At 39.2% G+C, this 20,979-nt stretch overlaps 1 protein-coding gene across 1 annotated transcript; it reads right to left on the reverse strand.

The window, feature by feature from the left end:
• Nucleotides 1-3,508: 3,508 nt before the first annotated feature.
• Nucleotides 3,509-10,752, reverse strand: LOC148096558 (uncharacterized). The gene is made up of 9 exons (XM_087835462.1): nt 10,511-10,752; nt 7,876-8,066; nt 6,898-7,008; nt 6,240-6,287; nt 5,562-5,630; nt 5,386-5,481; nt 4,991-5,130; nt 4,630-4,736; nt 3,509-3,900 (listed from the first exon to the last, which is right to left on the reverse strand). The coding sequence occupies exons 1-9, from the start codon at nt 10,750-10,752 to the stop codon at nt 3,783-3,785; spliced, it is 1,122 nt and encodes a 373-aa protein (XP_087691588.1). The 3' UTR covers nt 3,509-3,782.
• Between the last annotated feature and the right edge of the window lie 10,227 nt (nt 10,753-20,979).

Consider the following 20,979-nt stretch of genomic DNA (forward strand, 5'->3'; position numbering starts at 1 on the left):
GCACACGTTGAACCCGAGCTCATCTTCGAACAGGTAAAGCCACTTATTACCGCACAAAGTAACTAATTTTGTTGTTAGCAACGACTGAACGCTGGGTCTCGCTTTGAGTAACCGGAAGTATAAAACCGGACAACGGAAGTAGTGGTCTGTCATGGCAGCCTACGTACGCTCTTACAGAAACCTGTGGATAGAAACTCCGTCATGCTAGCTAGCACGCAGTACGAGTTATTGTAACTGACTGTAAAAAGTCAGCATAACGAAAATAAACTCCACCTAAACTTGGTTTATATCTGACCAGATAGACTGCAGCTCATAACTTCTTACCTGAAGTTCAGTGTGATTACACATAAGAGTTTAAGTTGGTGCATCCCTCACTGAGAACCTGCTGTTACTCTACATGTAAAATAATACTGTTGCTCCTCTCTGCAGCTGATTCTGACAAACAAGGTCAGGCCCAGGAGTCGTCCTGAATCTTCAGCTACATCAAGTTTCACGGCTCGCATGAACTAGATTATTGGCATACAGGCTACAATAATTAAAAATAATAATGATAAATATAAATAGTTTATTTTACACTTTACAGATTAAAAATCTGAGGTATAATGTGGTTCTTTAGCTTTCCATGAAATGGGTTTTAAAAGTGTTCATGCTTCCTCAATCTGAACCTTCATGACAGCAAAATTTATGAGTCAGTTTTGATAAGTTTAAAACTTTTAGAGTAAATCATAAATCTGAAAACATGTTTGTAAAGATATTTGAAACATTGTCACTGGTTTATGCACCTGTGAGAATAGTTTCATACCGATTGGACACAAAGCAGACGCTAAAGTCTGCATCTGATAAAGTGGGCGGAGCTCAGCAGTCACACCTGCTGCCTCTGCAGGAAACATCTCCAGGCAGGTGGAAGAAAATGTTTCAGAGTGTGACGTCTGTTAATGCATATAATGTTTTTATGTAGGAGAAATATAATTAAAATCATAATATTTAGAAGTGAATACATAAAATAAAATGGTTGGATACTAAACAAAGCATAAATGTAATGTGAAGGTTGGTGCTTTAACCCTTTCACTGTAAGTTGGCTTAATGAATCAGACCTTTACAAACAGCGAGACCTCAGGTGCTCATGAGAATTAAATGATTTTAGATACTCTGGTGTGATCATTGTAATGGGGGCGTGGCATAAACTGATTATCTCCTTTTTTATTATGGCTTTTATGAGTTTTTGGCCAAATTGAGTGAACTTCTAGATGATTACAAAAACTACAGTCTGTCTGTGTAAATACATTTATTGTTTTATTGTGCCTTAAATATTCATTTGCAGTGAAACTTTGTTTGAAAATAGAGAAACTTTTTCTGTGGGAAATTTAGGGCAGAAATCTGGAAAATGTTGTGTTTCAGTATTTTCTTGCATTTACATGTAAGCTCTTAATTTGAAAAGTTCTGTTTCCAAGGTAATTTCTACTTTTATTCAGCACGAGCTAGGATTACTTTATTGATTGGATAAGATGCTTTAATTATATTCTAGATTTTAAGTTTGAACTTTACGGTAAAAGGTTCAGTCCACATGATGAAACTGTCTGTGGATGAATCAGTGAAATATTTGCTGTAAGACTCAAATTCTTCTTGTAATCCTGAAATGTCTTCCATTGTGTGGGCGTTTACTGATAATAATGATGGATTGTAAAGCATCGTATATTTGAAGATTGTGTTCTTTCTTTAAAAAAGTTATTCTGTTTACTCTTTTTTCCCCATTTAAAAATATAAATTTCACTTGTTTGTTTCTATTTTTTCTGTAATAAAAAATATAAGAATAAGAAAGTGTAAGACTTTTAATTCATTTGAAAGCCTGATGCTTAGCCTCGTCCACCCCAGCTGTGAAACTCAGAAACCAGTCTTGTTATCATCTATCGTCCACCTGGGCCTTACACAGAGTTTCTGTCTGATTTCTCAGACTTTATATCTAATTTAGTTCTGAGCTCAGATAAAATAATTATTGTGGGTGATTTTAACATCCATGTAGATGCTAAAAATGACAGCCTCAACATGGCATTTAATCTGTTATTAGACTCAATTGGCTTCTGTCAAAATGTAAAAGAACCCACCCACCACTTTAATCACACTCTAGATCTTGTTTTAACATATGACATAGAAACTGAACATTTAACAGTGTTTCCTGAAAACCGTCTCCTGTCTGATCATTTCCTGATAACATTTACATTTACAATCATTGATTACACAGCAGTGGAGTGTAGGGATGGGTATCGTTTAGGTTTTATCCGATACCGGTGCCAAACTAGTACTTTTGAAACGGTGCCGGTGCTTAAATGGTGCTTAAAGACTGGAGAACACACACTTTGTTGAAAAACCTCTCATGTTTAGCTTTTTTTTGTAAAAAGATAACAATGTTAGCCTTTTCTGCAGCTGTGGGGCATATATGGTTTCACTCTTGGCTGGAAGCAGCTTAAACAATTGAAAAAACACAAACTTTGTCCAAAAACCTCTCATGTTTAACGGTTTTACACTTTTTCTTTGGTCATTTTAGCCTTTTTGTCCAGGGTGAAGGGAGTATCTGCCATCAAACAAGAAGACAGCTGCATGTAACTACGACGGTGTTTGCTAGTTCACCTTACATGCATTAATGTAATAACGTGCTCTAAAAGAACGTACGTACCTGGGCCCGCCTACTATCCTTGGAAACGTAAAATGATTGGCTAGAATCTGAAGCCTATGACATCTCAGGAAAGTAAAGCACCGAAATGTGCGCTGCTTTTCGGTCTGGTTACTACCGTTTATTACCGGTACCCATCCCTAGTGGAGAGCAGACTTTATCACAGTAGATGTCTTTGTGAAAGTGCTGTAATTAAGTTTAAGAATATAATCCACCCACTGTTATCATCTTCAATGCTCATAGAGCAGAGCAGCTATCTGAAGGCTACTCCAACAGAGGTCGATTATCTTGTTAATAACTTTGACTCTTCACTACGTACGACTCTGGATACTGTAGCTCTGGTGAAAAATAGAGCCTTGAAAGAGAAGAACTTGACTCTGTGAACTTTTTGTGTCTGTCTCTGTGACCATGTGTCGTCCTCTGCTATTCTCTTGTGGGGTGTCCCACAGGGCTCAGTTCTAGGCCCCCTAAATTTTTTTAAATCAACAGACTTTAACCGTGTCCACTGTGAGGGTTGTTGTTTCTGGACTTTTCCTTTCTGTCATTCTGAAATGAACTTTGACCTTCAGTGTGTTAACGCTGTGCAGGCAGCTCGCTGCAAACTAAGCAGGAAGGTAAAGTTGTGTTTTGATGTAAGTGAAGAAGAATAAGGAAAGCTGTTTTAAACGGATTCATCTTCACTTATTCACACGTTGTAAGTTTGACAAACTGAATTTGTGCTGGTTTCAGTCTCTTGGTTCCTGATTTGTAGCTAAAAATAAGAAGCAGCTACTTTCAGCTGTTTGAGAGAAACTGAAGAAGACGTTTACTGAAGTTTTAGGACCAACAGACTGATGAATAAACCAAGTAAACCAAAGTAAAGACAAGCTGCACTTTGACTTTTATTAGAACAATTTGCTGGAACTACAGAGTAATGAAGTACTTCAAGGTTTTGTGTGGATGACTTCCAACCTTACTGTACAGCACAGAGCACAGAGGGACAATATATGTAATCAATATATGATGCAGAATGAACAAGTAAAGACTGTAAGCTGAGTCTGAGGCTCATGCAGGACATTTCATAGTGAGGTGTCTTTGGTTGGATTATTCAAACATTTACATCAAAGCACCAAACTCATTTCTCACAGATGAAGGTCTTAGAATATAAACTGTACTGTTTCCATCTCCCATAATAGTCACAGCAGCCTCCATAGATACCATATTTGGGATTCCCATATCCTTCTGCCCAGAACCTGTCAGAGAGATCAAATCTGATATGAAACTGGACTAAACTCATAACTATTGTCACATTCATATAAATATGAGTCTCTTTTGGAATATTTCCAATATTTCCTGTATTTCTTTCCCAGGTTTCTCGCCCACTTTCCCTCCTTTAGACTTTTCTCTGAGAATCATCATGCACACTAAAACAGCTTTCAAGCTTTGATGAATATGAAATCTTCCTGCTGTAAAAATGGAGAATAAAAAGAAGTCAGAGCTGACTTTCTGCTGTTTGAAACTGTTTTGTCAGCTGTTTACAGACATCACTTTGAAATGTGTGTCTATCAGGTCATATTTACTGAAGCTTCTTCCTTCATATGTTCTGAAGTTTTACAAACACCAAAGAAGAAGAGACAGGAATTCTCTGAAACAGTTTTTGTTCTGTGAGAAAAGAAACATTACAGCACAAAAAACATGAAGACAAATTGAACAAAGTGAAATGTGTCGGTCGCTGCTTTGAACATGTTTCAATCCTGATTTCTTCAAACTGACTTGTTGTAACTGAACGTCATCACAGACTGCAGATGAAGAGAGTTCAAGCACAGCTGTTCATTCAAAGGAGGATTTCTGCTTTTCTTTACATTCAGTTTGTGGGGCTGTTGGAAAATAGCTCAACTCATGTATTGCTGATCTATCTTCCAAAACATCAATGTTTCACTTCTAAATAATAACTCTGGAATAGAAACAAACTAATGTCTCACGTTACTGTCAGCGGTGCTCCGTCCACCCATTCCCATTTAGATCCTCCTGATGTGTTTTTGGCTTCCAGACCAATCCAAGAGTATACTCCGAATTTACTGACAATTTCCTGTTTGAGAAGAGACACAAATATTGTCTCCAGTCATAATTCAGCACTTCTGTTGTGGTGACATCATCTTGTGAATATGTCTGAAGGAAGAATAAATGTGATGAAACTTTTCTTCCATTGTGCAGAAATCAGAGAGAAATCCATCAGAGTGGAAACAGGAAGCAGGTCACAGACTGACAGCAGGTCAAAAACACAAGTAACAGATGACTGTCAGCTGCATCAAAGATCACACAGACATGAACAAACACACCCACCTGTTCCTCTTTGCTGTTTATCATCACCAGATCAGCTCCTTTATCCTGACAGACTCTCCTGCTGTTAGACCAAGTTTTACTCTCACTGGATTTAAAGTAACAGCTGCTTCCAAATCTCCACCATCCTTCATCACACTTCCCTTAAAGTCAAACACATGTTTTAAAGACAGACTTTGTGTCATGTTGTATCACATTAATCTTTGGTCCCTGTCATTTTCCCTGTAAATACTTCATTTAAACTCAGGTTTTCTCTCTTATTCATAATTAACTGAAACTTACATTTATACAGAGAAACTGTTACACAGCATCAAACATTTAGGATTCAAAACAAAGACACAATCAGGTTATCACTGTGTAACACTGATGTTTTCTATTAGTTATTCAAACTTTATTACCTTCTATCATCTTCTTCACTTCTTCCTGTAGCTGACTGTGGTTTTTACTCAGTTCATCATAACGGCTCTGTAACTGAGTCAGGCTGGTTTTTGTGTCTTTAGAGAAAAACAGATCAAAATTAAGTTAAAATGTTCTGCAAATATATCTGTGATATAAGAACTTGGTGTTTGCTTACCTTGAAGTTCATCCTGGAGCTCAGTGTGGCTGTTCTTCATTTTGTTGAATTCACTCTTGTTCAAAGCATCTGAAATATTTCAGTGAAATCAAAATAAAATAAAATAAAATGAGTGAAACATTGAACAGAAATAATCTTCTTCCTCTGCTTTGTCAAATATCAATAAGAGTCAGAAACTTGCAGCCATTGTTCTTTAACATGTCCTGTGGGTGGAGGTGTTAGAACTACAGGAAATCTGATGAGCTAAATACGTATCAACTGTGAACAAAAACCACTGACAAGATTCAGAATAATTGTTCTCAGTGTGGAGGAAGAAGGTGAAGAATCAAACAGCATTTCTACACCTGTAGTCAGAGATGTTATCTATATGCTTTGAAAGAACAGACAACACTGGGAATCAACACTTCCTCATATCACAGGTGTTTCCATGTGATCAGGTACTTCCTGTGGAAGTGCAGCTCTCACTGTGTGTTTCCTGTTTCACTTCGAAGGAGTTTGTAGGGCTGAGCTGCCTTTGACTGTGAACAGTTTCTCCTGTTTATGTTAGTTTGGGAGGTCAGCTGCTGTAATTTGGTTTGTTTCTTTTTCTTATCTTAACACAAGAAGCTGATTCAAAATGTAAAATCAGTTACCTTTCAAATCCGTCTCCAACTCTGACAGTTTTTAATAGTTTCTTACCTTCCATCTCGTCCTTCAGCTGCTCTTTTTCCAAACTCACCAAAATATCTGGTTAGAAATGCAACAAAACCGAAGATTTAAAATTTAAAATGATTTAAATAAAGTTTTTCATTTTCCTATGAGATGAATGGAGCTAACATTAGCTTGTTAGCTACCTGCTTAATACACCAAGTGAACTAACCAGTCGCACAATGACAGACGGCCACTGTCTAACATAGTGTGACTGCACCTGCATCAGTCTGCAGCAGATGCTGCTGCCTGTCTGCTTTGTTGATATAATCACAGAATCACCGTGTTGAGTGAAGAGTTTGAAGGAACAACAAGAACATTCACTCCACCTCCACAACACACACAAGATATGAGCCAGGAATCATGCACACAGACACACACCTGCTAATCAGTGCTAAGTAACAGACTCATGAAATACTAGAAGCTCAGTCAGCAAAACCAACGTGTTGGTCAGGCTGTACCACACAGCAGCTCATATTATTGATCAGAGAATTCCATTTAAAATGCCACCGTGCAGTTTTTATGAAGAGGAAACGATCCTTAGAGACCAAAACTCATTTGGTCCTGAATGGAAACATGTTTTTAAGGCAGCAAAGGTGCTCATTTTAACATGGGAGTGTATCATGAGCATGATAATAAAACTCCTCACAGCGTGTTGTGATTCCAGCCAGAATCAGCAGATACAGAACCACCAGCTTCACTTCAACACCTCTGAAACGGCTTCTTTTCACAGCTGGAAGCTTCTCCTGGGCTTTTATTTCTACGAAGGCAAAATGGAGAGAAAATCATTTGTTAATTTAATTATTAAACATGTTTTAATCATAATTTGTTTCCCATTGTTCAAGCGTATTTTATTGGTTTATCGTCAGAAAGACTTTCCACCTGCAGCCGACCTGATGATGAGCTGAACAAGTTCATTCTAGCAGTTTTGATATTTACAGGAGACTTTGTCACATGTTTGTCTTCAGGTGACTTTTACATATGTGAGAACAGAGACTCTGACAGAGAAACGCTTTGATGTGACTCAGAAACAGACGAATGTGTATCAGCCGTGTTTCACACAAAGACCAGATCATGAAGACAATGTTGGTTATTATAATATGAATATTATGTCATTAAAACAATATCTCCATGATTTGCTGAAATGAAAACAGAGTTGTTATTCATTGGTCTGATTTCCTGTCAGCTAAAACTAGCTGTGAAAAGTGTGCTTTGAGCAGTTTCCGTGGTTATACTCGCTCCACAGTGTCGACCAACACTTCCTTGTTTCTTATATTTCTGCCTTCACCACTGATCTGTGAGATAACTCCTCCAACACTTTTCTGTCAGCTTGTGGAGACTGAAGAGTTTCTACACTTACTAAAATAACACAATGATACTTTAAACTAGACAATTTTTATCATTTATTCTCTAAATAAACAGAAAACATTAAAAATATAGAAACATATAAACCATAATAAGAGCAGAGACTGCACACCTTCACCAAAGCTTGAACTTTCCTCCACACTATGAATAAACTGAGTCTCTGGACCCAAAAGCTTTGATGGATCTGTATTAGTTTGATATTTTATTGAGAAGATGGAAACAGTCTCTCCTGATTCCTGATCCCTCAGTATTTGATACTTACCTCCGTCCTGTGTTGAAACAGGGACCTGATGGTCTGTGCAGGAGTCCACATTCTCATGGAGGAGGACCAGTCCCTCCAGTCTCTCTCCTCTGTCCTCTCCTTTGCTGTATTTCACACTCATGCTCAACTCTGGATCCTCATCGATGATGGAAGACAGTTTAAGATGCTCAGTTTTCAGCAGTATCAGTTTCCTGTACAGCAGAGCTGTCACTCAGTCGCTGTGTTTCTCTGTTAACTGGAGCTTTTCTATGTGAAGCTGATTCTGATTCTGCAGTAAATCATAAGTAAATGTTGGTCCTCTGTATTCTGATGCTGCTGTCGCTTCGCTTCCTCTGTCTCTCTGTGAGCTGCTTTGAACAGGAACTACAGACGTCATGACAGGAAAAGCTAAACCACATTTTTTTCATAGTTAAAATTAAAACTGATAACACAAAGTCCAGATAAACAGAATCAACTTTCTGGGTTTATTGAAGGTTTGTTCAACAAATTAAACTAAATTTCCTTCAAAGTAAAATGTTTGCATTTTCTTTTATTTATTTATTCATTCATGATTTGAGTTTATGAACTCTACTTTTTCACAGATATTTCTTTGTTGTTGTTTTTTGGACAGAGACCATTGAAACAGTAAAGAAAGTGGGGGGAGAGAGAGGGGCTGAGCTGCAGCACAGAGCCTGGGCTGAACACGAACCTGAGACTCTGCAGTACTTTTTACTGCTGCTAGTTTTTCTGTCCTGACAGATGTGATGATCTGATCTGTGACTAAATAAGAACACAGAAGTGTTTATATGACAGCCGAGTCACATGATGGAACAAATTTATAGGACAACATGATAAAAGTGCATCTGAACGGTTTCTGAAAATGTTTTTCTTATCTGATATGAAACTCACAAATACGTTGTGCAACATTTAATGTGCCACGCATCCTCGTGTCCTCATTTTACATCATCAGATGTTACAGCCGAGATAAAGTGGAGAGAGAGAGAGAGAGAGAGAGAGAGAGAGCGAGTCTTGAGATGTGAGAGATTTGTCATGTTTCGTGTGTTTGGAGTGTGTGGATAGCAGTGTTGCGCAATTTTCCTATGAAAAAGTAATTAATTATAGTAACTAGTTACTACTTCAAAAAAGTAACTGAGTTAGTAACTGAGTTACTAGATTCTAAAAGTAATTAATTACTTGAAAAGTAACTTTTGTGTTACTTTAAAAAAATGTTTAACCCTCTGGGGTCCAACTACTTTTGATGTTTCCTCCACATTTCACCTTTAAAAACTATTTACTTGCCTTGTTTGGTCTCATTGTTTTCAGCACAACCTCACGTGTCTGAATTTACAGTCATGTTTTCATTTTGACAAACTGTGTTAACACAATTGATCAAAATCAGACAAAAAACTGTAACAACCACAAACATGTTTAATGATCATATTTCATAACTTTAAATACAAATATAAACTGTCAATTTAAAAATCATATGCACAAGTTATGCAAACAATTTGCATCCATTTAATTTTACCTTGATTTTTTAAATAACCATTTCAAACTATTTACAGAACAATCAGCTGTTCTTCAACAAGATGCCACAAATTATTTGTGCCACTGCAAATATTTCTGTCCACTATAAAGGAAACATCACAGCCTGATACCTGCAGGTCTGACAGCAGCAGGTGTATCACTCCTGTTTCTACCTGGAGACAGCAGTCGCCTCATTGTTCTGACACACAACACAAAACTATCCACAACACTACACACTAAGTATACAAGACAACACACTAACTACACACTGCAAACACGCTGAACGTCACTAATCTCTCTCTCTCTCTCTCTCTCTCTCTCTCTCTCTCTCTCTCTCTCTCTCTCTGTCACTCCTAAAACTTCCCCCTCTTCCTAAACAACCAAATGTCATGTTGCCATATCATTTTTTAATTGGTCGACATGGTGCATTTTTCCACAAACACAAAATGGGTGTTTTTGCTTTGTTTTTTTATTTTTTGCTCATAAGCAGAGAGGTCTCGCTGCGCTGTCCTTAGACAGCAAACGTGACGAAACTATTGAGGAAAAAACGCTGCGTATATCTTGTTTATCATGACTCTGGTTTTACTGGCCTATCAACACAGTTTACAAACTGGTATATGTCACCTTGTTGCTTTGTCATCTTTAAAAAAAACAAACAACTCATGATGTGATATTATAGTATATAGTATATCAGAAATCTGTGCACTATTTGTATTACAAATTATATCAGTAAGGAAGCTGACTAAATATTAAGTGATAATTTATGGCAAAGGGGTGGGATTAAATAAGTGTTTACTTCTTCCCTTTCAACATGTAAATTAATCAGAATGTTTTTTTTGTATGTAATTTGTATAGTATTTTTTTTCTTTCTTGTTTTCTTTTCTAAATGTACTTGTATATTGTTCACATGTTGAAATAAATTACCAATTGCCGTCCCGTACAAACGGGATCGTCCCACATTCAGAGAAAATATTACGCGGTAAATGACGTCAGTGTGCACACTGTGTCTGAGGAGGATGTGTGGAAGTGCTTCAGGAAGGTGAACGCACGCAAAGCTACTGGTCCGGACGGGATTCCCGGCTGCGTCCTGAAGTCACGCGCGGCTCAGCTGGCTGGAGTGTTTACACACATCTTCAACCTCTCCCTCTCTCTGTCTGTAGTCCCAGCCTGCTTCAAAATGGCCACCGTCGTCCCTGTACCCAAATCCTCCACCATCTCCTCATTGAACTTCTGGTGACCTGTAGCCCTGACCCCCATTGTGAGCAAATGCTTCGAGAAGCTGGTCAGGGACTTCGTTTGCTCTGCACTACCCGACTCACTGGACCCTCTACTATTTGCATACCGCCACAACAGGTCCACCGATGACGCCATAGCCCTGACACTACATACTGCCCTCTCACACCTGGAGAAGAGAGACGCGTATGTGAGAATGCTGTTTGTAGACTACAGCTCAGCATTCAATACCATCGTTCCCTCGAAGCTGGACAGGAAACTGCAGGATCTAGGACTGAGCAGCTCCCTCTGCAGCTGGATCCTTAACTTCCTGTCTGACAGACTCCAAGTGGTCAGAATGGGCAGCATCACGTCATCCCCCATCACACTGAACACTGGTGCTCCACAGGCAGTGATGGGAAGGTTACTTTTAAAATGTATTCCATTACAGATTACAGATTACATGCCCCAAAATGTATTCTGTAACGTATTCCGTTACGTTACTCAATGAGAGTAACGTATTCTGAATACTTTGGATTACTTAATATATTATCATGCTGTTTACAACTACATGAATGTACTATTGCTGTGATTTATTACTGTTACTGAAGGTCCGCGGCTCCGAACCGTAGTAAAGGGACCTCTGGCTAATACGGTGGGTTCTGTGTCGGCTCGTAGCTGAAAACTAGCTTTACTTTGTTGTCTGGGTCAACTTTGCTAGCAGAGACAGAGAGAGGCGTTGAAAGGCTGCTCCAACAGAACTTATTGTTTCAGAGGAAAACACGAACACGGTGTACAGTCGAGTCTTAATAGCTTAGGCTCTCTTCTTGGCTGCAGTGGTTATTATTATATTTACATGCTTCCAGCTCCCGTTTCTGCTCGATGACAGCTCGTACTTTTCCTTTTTCTCCCTCCCTCGCTCACAGACACTTAACGGGTATGGCAGTCCATTCTCCCTGCAGCACGGACTACACTGCCCATGAGGCTACATTCTGCATTCTGCCTGTTAGCTTAGCATAACAACAACAAAAAGGCCTCTCTCACCGAGGAAACACGCAGAGAGAGAGAGCGTAGCCCTGTAACCATGGCAACCGTAACGCTGCCTGGAACAACAGAACGTAGCTGTCAAACAAAACCCAAACAGTCCTGACCCGCCACAATATGAAACAGGAAAGTACCGCCGTGTAATCCATTTATTTCAACAAAGTAACTGTATTCTAAATACCACCTTTTTAAACGGTAACTGTAACGGAATAGTTATTTTGTATTTTAAATACATAACGGCGGTACATTCAATTCAATTCAATTTTATTTATATAGCGCCAAATCACAACAAAAGTCGCCTCAAGGCGCTTCATAGATACAGAGAAAAACCCAACAATCATATGACCCCCTATGAGCATGTATTCCGTTACTCCCCAACACTGTCCACAGGGGTGTGTACTGAGCCCTCTCCTGTACTCACTCTACACCTATGACTGCACAGCCACTAACAACTCCAACATCATTGTGAAGTTTGCGGATGACACTACAGTGTCGGCCTAAAGGGAGGAAGTCAGCGCCCTGACCCACTGGTGTCAAGACAACCATCTCACCCTCAACGTCGCAAAGACAAAGGAGTTGATAGTGGACTTCCGGAGGTGCAGAGAAGTACACCCCCCCATCACCATGAACGGAGCTGCTGTGGAGAGAGTGAGCAGCTTCTGCTTCCTTGGTGTACATCTGGCTGAGGATCTTTTGTGGTCAGTACACACAAACAAAACAGTGAAGAAGGCGCAGCAGCGCCTCTTTTTTCTCAGGAGACTGAAAAGATTCGGCATGAGTCCCCGCATCCTCAGGACCTTCTATCGCTGTGCCATTGAGAGCATCCTCACTGGATGCATCACCACCTGGTACGGCAACAGCACCGCTTACAACAGCAAAGCTCTCCAGAGACTAGTGCAGTGCTCTGAACGGATAATTGGAGGTGACCTTCCCTCCCTCCAGGACATCTACAGGAAGCGGTGCCTGAGGAAAGCGGATCATCAAGGACTCCAGTCACCCCAGCCATAAACTGTTCAGACTACTTCCATCAGGAAGGAGGTTCTGCAGCATCTGGTCCCGAACCAGCAGACTGAGAGACAGCTTTTTCCACCAGGCCATCAGACTGCTGAACACTTCATAGACACCTCAGCTTCACTACTGGAACTTCAAAATTATGCACTCCACACTGTATATAAATGCCACTTGTTTTGCACATATCCAACTACCAACCTCTGTATATTTTATATATTTAATTTTATTGTTTACTCTATTTAATTTGTAAAATATGTATACATACACACACACACACACACATATATATATACACACGTAGAAAAACATATTTAGTATACACATTCAGTAATATGCATACACTCTTATATTGTACATATATTTATTCATATAATTCTCAGATTTAGCCATTCTTATATTTTGCTTGTTCTTATGGTATTGTATTTTTGCACACCTCTGTTGCTTGTGAAGCTCGCACACAAGAATTTCACTCACATGTAGTGTACCAGTGTAACTGCACATGTGATGTGACTATAAAAGTCATTTGATTTGATTTGATTTGAAAAGGAACACAGTTTGTTCCGGACTTCAGCTAGAATGAAAAAAGAAACAAATGTAACCCTGGTAAGATTTACAGCAATCAGAAGTACAGGGTTCTTTGAATGCATCGTAGTTCTCGTCTGATAGTTTAATTTCCGGGCTTGCCCTGAAGGCATCACAAGCAGCTCGGTGCGCGGTGTGTGGTGTAGAAGAACAAAGACGGCAAGGAAAAACTCCATGCTGCCGCGGAGCACGGTTTTTCCCAGTTGAAAGAGAGAAAAGAGGTTCAATTAATATTTGTGAGAGAGCTGTTGTTAGCGGTGAACCACAGACGGGTACCTACCTCGAAGGAGTTGGAGTGTTTCTTCGAACTTTTTGAACTATTCTGGTGAGTTAGCCTAGCTCACTTAGCACCGCTATTGCAGTTTAATGCACTGAAAAAAACAACTAACCAGTCAGAATAGTAGTAAATGTGTTTAATTATGTTTAAGATGTGTTTTCATAGTATTGCAATGTTGTGACAGTTCTGTTTATTATGAGTGCTTAGTGTTTTTTCCTTTCTTGGGCCTGCTAGTTCAGCCGCAGCCAGCTAAGTGGTTATGCGCAGTTCAGGTGCAATAGCTGTGCTGTAGCTATAACTGAAGGTGATGCACAGTAATGCCAGTGTATTTACTTTTAATGTGTCACAAGATGCAAATTTATTTTAATATTTAAAAAGAACCAAGGACATTAGGAACAAGGACATTTAAGGAATGTGGACGTCTAACATTCTGCGTATTTATGTGCAGACTGTTTTTTTTTTTAGGGACATTTCTGTGGAATCAGAACGATGCCACCTTGAAACGAAACCGAAAAAAATATTGAAACCGAAAAAAAATATTGTAACTGAAATAAATGTACTGAAAAATCTTGTATTGAAACCGAAAAAAAATTTGAAACCGGGGATTCCGCCCCGCGTGTATTTGCATACATCATAGAGGCCACTAGTGCTGACCAAGCTGCCATCTTTCTCTCTTCCCGTCTTTCAATGGCTGCTTCAATTTCACCTGGACCCTCCAAACCGCAAGTAAGTATCATTTTTGTCATCTTTCCTTGCTGTCCCACTGGACTGGACATTAGTTTAGTTTTTTTTAGCTACATCTGGTGAAGTTGTGGTAAAATGCTGGTATTAGCCCATTCATCGTAGCAAGCTAGCCCGAAGCTAATATTTGCTAAATTTAGGGACACCCGTGTCTGTTTAGGAGTTGGAGGCCGGTGTTTTAGGAACGGCACAAGATCTCATCAACAGGCAGTGTTGGGCAGTAACGTAATACATGCACCGGCGTTACGTATTTAAAATACAAAATATGAGTAAATGTATCCGTTACAGTTACCGTTCAATAGGTGATATTGAGAATACAGTTAGTTTGTTGAAATAAATGGATTACATGGCGGTATTTTCCTGTTTCATATGTTAGGCTATGGTCTCTCTATTTTTGGTAATTCCACGCCGGTGGAAACCCAAACAAAACACGCAATAAGAGCCTCTAAAAATTATTATACAAAAATGATTTAATATGAAGGCAATAGCAGAGTGTTACAGGCATCGCCCTAAACAATGTAGCCTCATGGGCAGTGTAGTCCGTGCTGCAGGGAGAATGGACTGCAATACCCATTATGTGTCTGTGAGCGAGGGAGGGAGGAAAAGGAAAAGTACGAGCTGTCATCGAGCAGAAACGGGAGCTGGAAGCATGTAAATATAATAATAACCACTGCAGCCAAGAAGAGAGCCTGACGAGCCCAGCTGTAAGTAAGCTATTAAGACTCGACTGTACACCGTGTTCGTGTTTTCCTCTGAAACAATAAGTTCCGTTGGAGCAGCCTTTCAACGCCTCTCTCTGTCTCTGCTAGCAAAGTTGACCCAGACAACAAAGTAAAGCTAGTTTTCAGCTACGAGCCCGACACGAACTCGACGTATTAGCCAGAGGTCCCTTTACTACGGTTCGGAGCCGCTGACCTGTTTTATATACGCGCGGAATAGTTTTCTACACGAGATCGCTGCAAAAAGTGCAGCCTTACCTAATGTCCACCTACTGTTACTCATTTATATTATGATTTTAACATCTAGTTGGTGTTGGTATGGCGAGTAGCCTTCAGTAATAGTAATAAATCACACAGAAATAGTACATTCATGTAGTTGTAAAGTATTCAGAATACATTACTTCTATAATCTTTGGTGGAATACATTTTAAATTAACCTTCCCAACACTGTCAACAGGTTAGCACCTCATACCACAGTGCAGCAAAGCAGTCTCATGAGCGCTGGGAAGGACAAGCCCAGAGCCCAAAACAGACAGTGCAGGAGATGACAAGGTTAGTAATTGTATGGTGAAAATTATACTTTTAGTTATCTTGATTGGAAAAGAAAAGTAAATACAAAATCTGCTTCTCACATATAGGGCATTTCCAAGATTTTTTTTTTCAAAACTTCTTCAATTTCTTTCATTACAGCTGTCCTGTGCCAGATGTTCTGTTGACCCACAGTGAGAGGCATCATTTCAGAAACACCAGGAAGAATGAAACTCATCGCCGGGATCAAGCAGGGCTCGTGATCTTCACCAGCAGCTCCCTCACAAGAAGGATAAACCCAGCATTTCATGAACACTGATGGAGACCTTTGCTTTGTGTAATGTTAGAACTACTCAGATAATCCTCAGAGGGTCTGGACTTTTACATAATGGAATAGATTAGAATAGAATAGAATAGAATTCAACTTTATTGTTATTGCACATGCACAGGGCAACAAAATGCAGTTTGCATCCATCCAGAAGTGCTTTAGCCATGATATAGATATATTACAATATATATTAGCAATAAAATAGATATGTAAGTATATTACAGAAATGGGTCTATTATGGTATGTTATAATGTACACGGTACAAGAACATCATGTGCTCTTCATGTAGCTGAGTACATTCAGTGTTTAAAACAGAAGTTGTGCAGGTCTGAGATCAGCAGTTTTCTGAAACACCAAACTGAGGTCCTGTTAATGCTGATGTGTAGTGACAGAGTTACAGGGGTCATTAATCCTTTTGACTTTTTGTCTTTAAATTTATCAATAAAACAGCTGCAGCTTTCACTGACAGCACATTCAGTTAATTTTGGAGTTACTACAAAGATTGAAGCTATAAGATGATCTGTCTGCTGTCACTGGGTGGTGCTGAGGTCTGAATCTGAGGACAGCTCCTGTAATCACAAACAGAACAGAATCATCACAAACTGAAATATAAAGTGTATCTCAAATCTGAAATAGAGCTGATCCTTCTGTCCTCACACACTCGGGATCTGAAGTTGTTCAGTCCTACAGTTCTGCCGACAGCTGTTTATTTTTTATTTGTTTTAAAGGCCTTATATACTAACACATTTTCTAATATCATGTTTACCTTTGAGTTGTTGATGCTTTATAAATGGACATCTGCAAAGATGAGATGATGGAGCAGGTTTCAGTTGAGGTTCAGTCTGCTGCTGCATCCTGGTCACAACATACAGAGGTGTTATCAGCTCAGTATTGAACAAGAAATATTAATGTTTCTAATTATTTGTCCTAAAGGGTGCAAGCTGTACAGAGTACTGCACATGTGACTTTGTGAACATAATTCATTAAAAATAATTTTTTAACCTGAATATTTGTAACAAACTCAGTAAAACAAATGCTAAAAAAAATAATCAGAGGAAAAATGTAACATTTTAACTTAAGCTGACAAGCAGAAGTAGTTGGTTTCAGTACATAAGTATTGGGCTTTGCTATTTAATCCGTAAGAGAGTGATATTATACCCCTTATGTCAAACTGAGTGATTTATGGCCCCTAGAATAATTTATGGCCCTAGGAAGTAATAAAGTAATAAAGGAAGTAATAAAAATATGATATTCATAAAAATATGCTAGTTCATAGCTCATTGCTTTTCCCCCTAAAAAGAACTAATTGATTATTGATTATTATTTTTTAAGTTTCTTATATATCAAATAGCATTCTTTTATTTTTTAATCCATTAAAAAAAAAGTTTTTATTTTTTTTTATGCTTAAAAAACGCCATCTGGTGGTGGCTCAGCGTGTGTGCGAGGGCGCGTGCCCGAGGCTGTGTGTCTGGGTCTGTGTCTCCGGACTTTGTGTGTCTCGGGCTCCGTGCTTATGTGTGAAAACGTGTTAATAATACATAGTAAAATAGTGAAACTGTTTAGTTAAACTTGTGCTTTTGTAACGTTCAGTATGGCCAGAAATACAGGCTGCATGCCTTGGAGGAAAACTTTATTTCAATTTATATGCATTTGTTTAATCCGAACAAGGAGATTTAGAATAAAACTCAGAATCGTGAAAAAAAAAAACAAACTCTGGCGATCCCCGAAAAACGCACCGCGGCTCCCAACATAAAAAACTCTTTTTCTCCAAAAAACCCCGATAGGTACCCCTCTATTCCCAAAAACCTTATATTCGAAAACAGGGGAAAAATCCTTAGTCTTTTGTCTCCCCGCGGCTCCCACCCCCGATCCTCCGCGGAGGAAAAGCAAAACTCCTTAAAAAAATCCTCCGTTTTCTCCAAAAACGCACGTCCAAAAACCCTTGTTAGGTATCCCTTCTATTCCCAAAACCTTCGAAAACAGGGGAAAAGTCCTGAAAAATCCTTAGTCTTTTTTCTTCAAAACGATCCCTCTTACCAGCTACCTCTAAAATTCTTCTAAAAAATTATCTAAAAAACTTCGCCCCGCTGCCAATCACATAACAATGGGGCGGCTCCCCTCGCACCCCGGTTAGCCATTCGGCTGCAGGTATGATGGAGGAGAGATTCAGGCTCAACACCGGTGGGCTTTGGGGCTATGCTTTCAGCCTTAGAGAGAACGAAATCTATTTCTACCAGCTCAAAGCGGGTGAAAGTTTTGGTCACACCGCGGATCGCCTTTACTTTGTCTGATTGGGGTGTTTTGAGCCTCATCGCTACGCCCGAAGTGCAGAAGAGCCTGTGGGAAACGAGCTCGCAACAACCACGAACCAGGGATCAACAACTGCCGTCGCTTTCCCTATGTGCATATCATTCGGTAAGTGTTAATCTTCCTCTCTAACTACATTTTTACATTTTCCTTTTTACCATGTCAATCCTTTCATTTAAAAAATATCACAATGGTTTGTAACATGTACAATACACCATCCGTCCATCCATTCGCTTCCGCTTATCCTTTTTTTCAGGCTCGCGCGGTGCGCTGGAGCCTATCCCACGTACAATACACTTTAAAATATATATAAGCTCGACTTTAACTCCCGTACAAGTTTATACATTACATGTCTACATCACCTATCATGGCCTCATCAGGTATCTCATATCATCTTGTTATTGTTATGTTATGCTCCTTTGATATTTTGCTAGTTTGCGTGTTTTAAAACTCTTTTTGTTTTTCTTTATATTTTTAGACTCTGATTTAAGCCAGATGTGTTAACCTGATCGCTGCGATAAACCAGCACTGCGTGGATTTTGACCGCGAGTGACCGGATGTTGTTTCCGGCCTGAGGTTGCCTGAAATGCCGTGAGGCTCGTTTGAAAGATTGCGCCCGAGACCAACTCCGCCTCCAAGGCGTGCCTACCTTTAGCTGCCACCAGTGAGATATCAGAGCCGGGCTCCACATATCCAATCAGGAGCACGAGCAAGACAGCTTTTGCAGACTCTCCAGAAATACTCTCCCCGCACTAACATCGCTTTTTGAGATATTTTTTATGAACCACCAAAAGAGCCATTTTACCCCCCAGTACAGAAGACTGCATCTGGATCTGAGGGCAGCAGCGGGGACAAATGATTGTAATGAAGCGACGGACATTTCATGGCTGGTCTTAGATAATCGTGAGTTATTGTGTCTTATGGTGAAAAGTACAAAGTTTTGCAAGAGGCATACAAGCGCTGTGGAAAAAGTAATCATAAAACTGTTTTTGTGAACACTCTGCTCCCTACGTTATGCTTTAAAGAATGTGATAATGTGATCATCAAAGAACAAGATTTTTTTTTTTTTTTTAAAAACTTTTATTCTTATGCTTTTAAAGTATGTCAGATTATCTTAAAACACTTATTTGTATGTTATAATGTTTTTCTTACATCATGTGTAATTTTCATAGACACCTTGTTCATTGTATCAATGTGTAATTATGTGTCTTTGATAAATAAATAAAATATTTAATCTTGTATTTGTGTACTTTCTGGTTTGCAGATCTGATTACATCTGATTGCCGCTCAGGTGGGTCCACCTCCCCTGCAGCGGCACTGCAGACCACGCCCCGCCACACACATATAACACGTAAAATAAATATTTATGCACTTTTGCATTCACTTTTTGTTATTTTTACACAGTGTTCTGAATGATTAACAATGGTCTACAGCCAATATTGTGAATTAATATACAAACTTTGGTTGTAAGATTCAGATAACTGTTTAATAAAAGCTAAATATTTTATATGAGAGTAAGAAAGAAAAGTATTTCTTTGTGCCCCCCTTTCCCTGTTAATGCCCTACCTGGCCCCCTGGCAAAACTTTGCTAGATCCGCCCCTGCACAGTTACCAGCTGTCAGCTACTTAGAAAACAAAAACAGTTCATAACTTCAACTCATCCATGTCACCTAAAAGGTAAACCTGTTTCCCCATCAGCTGTTCAGCTCTGATGATTCAGTAAGGACATCTCCTGGTTTCATCTTCATGTTTCCCTCTCACCACATATCCAAACCATCATGACCAGCAGCTTTACAGCTGTGGCTCCAGCAAACATCAGCTGATACTAGAAATTAATATTAAATCAATTCTAACAACAGCTGATCAAGCGTAAACGTGCTGCTGTTGTTTAGCGACATCCGCTGGTTTCCTGTTTCTGGCGCAAAGTGATAAACAAACAAGAGAGAAAAGCCAATCAGCTGATCATTGATCAGTTTCATGATTGAAGTTGCAACAGGCGAGAGAGGGGAGAGAATGACAGGGGAAGAGGCAGCTGTGCAGCGTAACGACAGAATAACTCCAGCTTTGTGTCTTTTTCCATTCTAGCTGAAGTTCGGGACAAACTGTTCCTTTTCAGCTCAACACGAAACGCGTAATATTTTCTCTGAATGTGGGACGATTTCGTTTGTACGGGACGGTTGGAAACTCGACTAAATAACCTTATAAATAAAATAAGATCAACATCAGTAACATCATAGCACCACCCAGCTGTATAGAAACTCCGTCATGCTAGCTCACGCAGTACGAGTTATTGTAACTGACTGTAAAAAGTCAGCACAACGAAAATAAACTCCACCTAAACTTGGTTTATATCTGACCAGATAGACTGCAGCTCATAACTTCTTACCTTTTTTTAACTTTTACATTTTCTAATAAATATCAGTAGGTTTCTATTGTTGAAGTCTTTGTTATATTTAACTGATTTAAAGTTAAAAAAAAGTTCAGTGTGATTACACATAAGAGTTTAAGTTGGTGCATCCCTCACTGAGAACCTGCTGTTACTCTACATGTAAAATAATACTGTTGCTCCTCTCTGCAGCTGATTCTGACAAACAAGGTCAGGCCCAGGAGTCGTCCTGAATCTTCAGCTACATCAAGTTTCACGGCTCGCATGAACTAGATTATTGGCATACAGGCTACAATAATTAAAAATAATAATGATAAATATAAATAGTTTATTTTGCACTTTACAGATTAAAAATCTGAGGTATAATGTGGTTCTTTAGCTTTCCATGAAATGGGTTTTAAAAGTGTTCATGCTTCCTCAATCTGAACCTTCATGACAGCAAAATTTATGAGTCAGTTTTGAT

Source organism: Neolamprologus brichardi, chromosome 22, assembly GCF_056152115.1.
Source record: "Neolamprologus brichardi isolate AB-2024 chromosome 22, ASM5615211v1, whole genome shotgun sequence".
NCBI classification, from domain to species: domain Eukaryota; kingdom Metazoa; phylum Chordata; class Actinopteri; order Cichliformes; family Cichlidae; genus Neolamprologus; species Neolamprologus brichardi.